Source organism: Leguminivora glycinivorella, chromosome Z (genome assembly GCF_023078275.1).
Source record: "Leguminivora glycinivorella isolate SPB_JAAS2020 chromosome Z, LegGlyc_1.1, whole genome shotgun sequence".
In the NCBI taxonomy this organism is placed as follows: domain Eukaryota; kingdom Metazoa; phylum Arthropoda; class Insecta; order Lepidoptera; family Tortricidae; genus Leguminivora; species Leguminivora glycinivorella.
This window is the reverse complement of record NC_062998.1, coordinates 35,001,766-35,007,963: the sequence shown is the minus strand read 5'-3', so window position 1 is coordinate 35,007,963 and position 6,198 is coordinate 35,001,766. Positions and strand designations below refer to the sequence as shown.

The 6,198-nt window shown below is 38.3% G+C and overlaps 1 protein-coding gene across 3 annotated transcripts; it reads left to right on the top strand.

Moving 5' to 3' along the window:
• The first annotated feature begins 2,933 nt into the window (after positions 1-2,933).
• On the top strand, positions 2,934-5,693 carry LOC125241925. 3 transcript variants are annotated; one of them, XM_048150633.1, is made up of 3 exons: positions 2,934-2,965; positions 3,848-4,098; positions 5,098-5,693. In XM_048150633.1, the coding sequence occupies exons 2-3, from the start codon at positions 3,892-3,894 to the stop codon at positions 5,455-5,457; spliced, it is 567 nt and encodes a 188-aa protein (XP_048006590.1). In that variant the 5' UTR covers positions 2,934-2,965; positions 3,848-3,891; the 3' UTR covers positions 5,458-5,693. The 3 variants fall into 3 exon arrangements, with proteins under 3 accessions (XP_048006590.1, XP_048006591.1, XP_048006592.1); XM_048150634.1 differs by lacking the exon at positions 2,934-2,965 and adding an exon at positions 3,081-3,205; XM_048150635.1 differs by lacking the exon at positions 2,934-2,965 and adding an exon at positions 3,185-3,267.
• The last annotated feature ends 505 nt before the right edge of the window (positions 5,694-6,198 follow it).

Sequence of the window (6,198 nt, the reverse complement as noted above, 5' to 3'; positions counted from 1 at the left end):
AAGACAACATATTTATTTCAACAAGTCTTAAAACCTCAAACCAATTACTACGTTTTAAGAGTCGGAACTCTCGAACAAGCTTCGACTCATGCAAGCGGTTTTATTGGAGCAATTCCCGTTAAGTTTGTACATTTGGATCACGTCTCCGATTTGGATAAAAATTGGTAGGCTGATAGAGTCCATGATGCTGAGCAAGATCCACTAGGTTTCCCAAAATGTCCTAGGTTGATTGTATGAAACTTTCCTTTTTTGTTACCGAAAATGTATAGAAATCTGGTAACAAAAAAGGAAGACGTTGACGTTGACGTTTTGAAGAAGACGTATTAGGTGCTACTAAAATATAATAGACCTTAGTACATGGTAATAGATGTCATTTTGATTCGATCGGATTTTTTTGTGCCGCAATGTTGGCAACCATTGCTTGCCTAGGCGATTATACTATTCATACTACGGAGTGACGAAGGGCTGCCTCAAACTAAGTCAAATCCATAAATAAACACTAAGTATACGTATCAGTGGCGGCTGGTGAAAATTTCTGCTAGGCAAAACTAAGCAAAAAGAAACCTACCTTAACATTAGGTACTTTACTAGTAATACATTTTAGGCAAGCCGGTGGGAATCGGCTTGTATGGACCAGTCGCTGCTGATACGTATATGTCATGTCAGCCCTTTATCGCCCATTGCTGAGCATAGGCCTCTCTTCTAGTACGCCACTTGTCCCGGTCCTGAGCTAGTCTCATCCAGTTGTGACCCGTAACCTTGCGGATGTCGTCCACCCAACGAGCTAACGGATGCCAAGCGCTTCTTACGTCTGTAAGGGGCCACCATTCCGTTAACATTTTAGTCCACCTACCATCACTCTGCCTAGCAACATGTCCCGCCCAACTCCATTTTAGTTTGGTAATGACGAAACCAACGTCTTGCACCTTGGTGCGACGACGGATCTCGACATTCCTTACCCGATCTCGAATCTTGATACCGAGCATGGCACGCTCCATGGCTCTCTGTGCAACTCGGATCTTATGCACAGCCTTCTTAGTAAGCGTCCATGTTTCAGCACCGTAGGTCATGGTGGGCAGGACACATTGGTTAAAGAGGCGGGTCTTCAGGCATTGTGGAATATTAGCAGGTTTGAGGATGTCCGCCAACTTGTTAAATGCCGCCCAACCCAGCTGGGTTCTCCTAGAAATCTCCTTCTCCTGGTGTGTTTTGTCAAAAGATAGAATATGTCCAAGATATACGTAATGCTTCACAAACTCTAGTTCTTCGTTCCCCACCATAATGGCTGGAACCGAATCACCAGACATGTTTGTCATAACCTTAGTCTTGGACATATTCATCTTAAAACCTATCTTCAATGAAGCATGGTACAGGTCTTCGACCATGCCTTGGAGATCTTCTAGGGTCTCGGCAAACAATACAATATCGTCGGCAAATCTCAAGTGCGACAAGAAGACCCCATGGATGTCGATACCGGTTTTGTCCCATTGAAGCGTTTTTATGACGTCCTCTAGTACCGCCGTAAAAAGCTTGGGTGAAATGGTATCTCCTTGCCGCACTCCCCTTTGGATGGATATGGGGTCACTGAGTCTATGAAGCCGGACTTGTATTGTTGCCGAGCTATATAGTTCCCGGAGCACATCCACGTAGCGAGCATCAACTGAGCAGCGATGAAGAGAGTCAAACACGGCCCAATGAACGACACTGTCGAAGGCCTTTTCGTAGTCTACGAATGCCATGCACAAGGGGCGGTTGTATTCGTGACTTTTCTCCACAAGCTGCTTTACTACGTGAATGTGGTCGATCGTTGAAAATCCGCTCCGGAAACCAGCCTGCTCGGGAGGTTGACATTCATCGAGAATACGAGTAAGACGATTACACAGAACTTTTGCAAATAGCTTGTATATACGTATATACCTACATATAATGCAAAATTATCATTTTATGTATTTACATTTCATTTCAATTCTACCAGCCTGGATAGGTGATCATTATCATATTAAAATTTGTATTTATGAAATTACTTTCTACTCTTGTGGAAAAAATGCATTCGTTAAGTATGTGGTATTTGTAAAGCTATTTAAACGGGTACAGTATTAATAAATATCAAATAAGTGTAATAAATATCAGATTACAATAATTCCTTACACTTTAAATAAATGTGTCAAGAGTAATCGTGAATAATTTAGTTTTCCCCTCACTAGCTCGGAAACACGTGTTTTGTCCTTTAATAGCAGCGGGTAAAAACGCATTTTATCCACTAGTGGGTAAAGTAATTTGACCTTGAATAAAATAAAATTAACTGCTTTAAAATTGATAAAAGTAGGTGAATCTAGTAATAAAGATGATTTACCACCTGTGAAGCAGTGATAAACGCATTTTTTGCGTTGTAGTTTCCTCGCTATAGTGAGGGGAAAAGTTTTGTGTTACACTCGGGTGCAAATGTATTTTACTTCTCGTGTGTTAAAAAACTTGCAAGTTCAGGATTCTACTCTCAAACCACTCGCTTCGCTCGTGGTTCAACTATAGAATCCTTTCACTTGCTCGTTTTTCAATTCCACACTCGGCGTTAAAATACAACTTTGCCCCCTTGTATAACAAATAACTATTCTTTTCGAGTCATATAACTCACAATTTTGACCACAACATGCGTTGCGAATGTTGCGGTCGCTTTTCTTAGCCCCTCTATGCACAATTGCCTATGAATAAAAAAATAATGTTGGTATACAGTGAAAACCTGAAAATTTTCTTACTTGCGATTACATACCTACGTATCGTTCATTTCTTATCAATTATTACTATGTATCAGGTGTTCACGAATTAGGTAATAAATCTTATATTACAATAGCTAATTAAAAATAATAACTAACATCCGCTTAGCAAAAATCTACGTCAATTTTATTCATGTAAGACATGTCGACTAATAGTGTCGCGCGATTAGTCTGTTCAGCTTTAGTTTTACTACGTAAATATTTATTAATTTATTATCGATCGATCTAATCTAATAATACTTATATGCACTTTTACACGGTACGAGAACTCGCATTTGACTTTCATTACTTACATTGCGGTATTTGATTGATATGCTGAAGTTTTTGTAACTTAGACAGTCCGAAATGTAACTAAAATCGCACGCGAGTTCGCGCGTCGTCTAAATGAGTTTTTAGTGGAGTGTTACACAACCACATAAACCCAAGGATTTCAAGTGAGGATAATTGAGGATCTTTTTTCGCGAAGAAAGATTCAAAAACTTTTTTCCTAAAATAGGTAAATTGTGTCGTTTAACTTCAAACTCGGGTAAATCCATAAGGTTGATTATCTTTCAGATTAGATTATTTTTTCTTTATTATCAACCTTAAAGCAGAATGAATTTACCCGAGTTTGAAGTTAAGCAACACAATTTAATGGTTTTCCTACTCAGAATCACAGCCCTTTCGCCTAGTAGGATTACTAGGTAAAAAAATGCGTCCAATTTAAATGTTTCCACTTTGTTACTATTTTTGTACAGGCGGTTACAAAGTGGAAAGTGTGCAAAATAATAGAACATTTTGGGACCATTTTTTTGTCTCTTATTTTTTGTTCTAGATCGAGAGGGCTCGTGACTTTGAGTATTAATAGAAATATTTTTGGTGATTGTAATTGTTCCCGCGAAAATGCCCAATTTATATAAGTAATTTCGACTTCATTCTAATTTGATGCGCCTTGATATGATTATTGATGTTGACTGTAATGTAAGTCTTGATAAGAAACACTGATTTGATAACCTTGGTTATGAAACTTATGAATAAATGTACACACATACATTTGAGCAGGTTACTTTACAAAATCTTTTAATTTTTGCTTGTAGTCTGGATAAAAGGCCACGAAACATGGCGTGGTGAATTTCAAGATATGAAGCTTCTCATGGATACTGGTAGATCATTGGTATACGATCTCATGCGTAAAGCGGAAACCGTGTGGGATTTAAAGGAAGAATTTGGGAGATACAAAACTTTTGCTATTGGAGAAAAAGTATATCTTATGCGCACGAAAATGGGAGAAATGATTCGATTGGGTGTGCGAAGTCAAAAAATGCAGCGTATTCGGACAACCACCCAGGTAAGTTACAATTACGTTTTAAAATATATATAGGTAAATGTAAAATGTAACTACACAGAAAAATGTATGTCATTTTTGGGTTTAGTAATTAACCGTTTCGGGGCGCTGTTCACTTTCTCCATTCATTGAATGCCAAAAACATATAAGCTAAGGTATAATAGCAGTGTACCTACTTAGGTAATCTAAACGCGATAAGATGAGCAAATTGATAAAAATGTGCGATAGAAAAATTCAGGTTCTTCATCACTTCTCTAATAAAATTATACATTTATCGTCTAAATCGTATAAAACTTTAAGAAACAAGTCAAATTTGTATTTGAAGCTAAGCGAATCTGACTCGCAATTAGCCGTTTTTTTTATCGTAGTAAACTTTTGCCCGTGACATTTTCATTACCTACTTCTAATGTTTTTGTCACGACTTCACAGTTATACGTAAGGTTTTTTTTTCACCGCGTGCGTAGCCGAATGGCACAAACGCTCACGAAACGAAACGCTCATAGATATCTATCTCTACCGCTCTTGGATGTTGGCGCGACAGAGCCAGACTACCTTTCGCGGCGTTTCGTTTTCGTTTCGCGTCGTAGAAATGCCATTCGGCTACGGGGCCTGGGTGTACCTACGAAATTTCTATATCTTCCTTCACTCTTCGCACTCTTCGCAATATTTCCTGATATGAAGTACGACGTCATGCCATACTTCATTACAAGTTTGACAAAATTATTATGTAGGGCCTCTAAACTATCTAGTTATAATGACTTAATTATACCAGCACGGGAAGCATGGTCGCGCGATAGACGATAAAATATCAGGCCGTCCCTATCGCACTATTAGTAAGTGCGATAGTCGGCCAGATGTTTTATCATTTATCGCGCGACCATGCTTCCCGTGCTGTAATACCTATTACATACTTATTGTATATGTACATATATTACTCGTAATTGCAAACTTACCTTAAGTTTGCAATTGTAGCCCTATTTAATCAACTTTAAATAATTCTAGTTGATACGGAATATGACAAATCTTCAAAGGATGGGCCAGGAATTGTTTCTTTTTATGGAAGAGTTGTTAAAATATGATAGCGAAATAATGAATCAAGACAAAATAAGAAATGTTTCAAGATTATCGCCTGGCGAAAATTGTCAGGTAGCCGGTTCGATGGCTATACCAGCGTCAGTGATGGACGATCACGGTACGAAAAAGAACGCCGCCAGAAGACAACATATCATAAACACATATCTACAGGAGCCACGAAAACCTGCTATCGACGTTCGGAAGGAAATTAGTGACGTTAACAAAAAAATCACTACAAAGAAACGTCAAGATGATGACATTATAGATCTCGCACCAGATATTTTCTAACTTAGATACCTAATACTGTGTACCGTGTAAAGCACCTATTGTATACATATTGTACTTTTCGATAGTGAAAGTTGTACTTACCAGATTATGGTGTATTAGGGCCGGTTACACCAAACCGTCTGGCACCGTTAAACCGTTCGTTAAATTTTATTGTATGAGAAATTCCATAGAAATTTGCTGAGTGACGGTGATGTGTCTGTCAAATGTGGTTGATGCAACTGGCCCTTAAACATGTAAAGATGATTATGGTGCATAATGAATAATAATACGCAACATAGTTAAAATGCGTTTTATTTTTAGGTAACTCTTTCTCAAAAATGCGGTTTTGGTGTATAATGCACTCGCACTAGCACTTGGTGCGTTTTCATCCGATATCGGATGTAGGGCCGATATCCCATACATTTAAGCCGCCATCTTTGATTTTTGCCTTTGAAACCCTTCCGACATCCGATATCGGATCGGATAATGTGAAAACGCACTTAGGGTCATGAGTTATGAGTTTGTTGTATTAGGTAGCTTTTATAACGTACATTTTGGAACTTATGCTTAACTTCTTATTGATCGTAACACCACAAATATTCCGACTAATTCAGTTTTCAAACAAAAAAATATTTACATAAAATTATTCCATATAACTCTGCTTTCAGACAAAAAAAATCTAAATCGGTTCATCCGTTCGGGAGCTACGATACCACAGGCAGACACACACACAGAAAGACGGACAAACAGACAGACAGACAG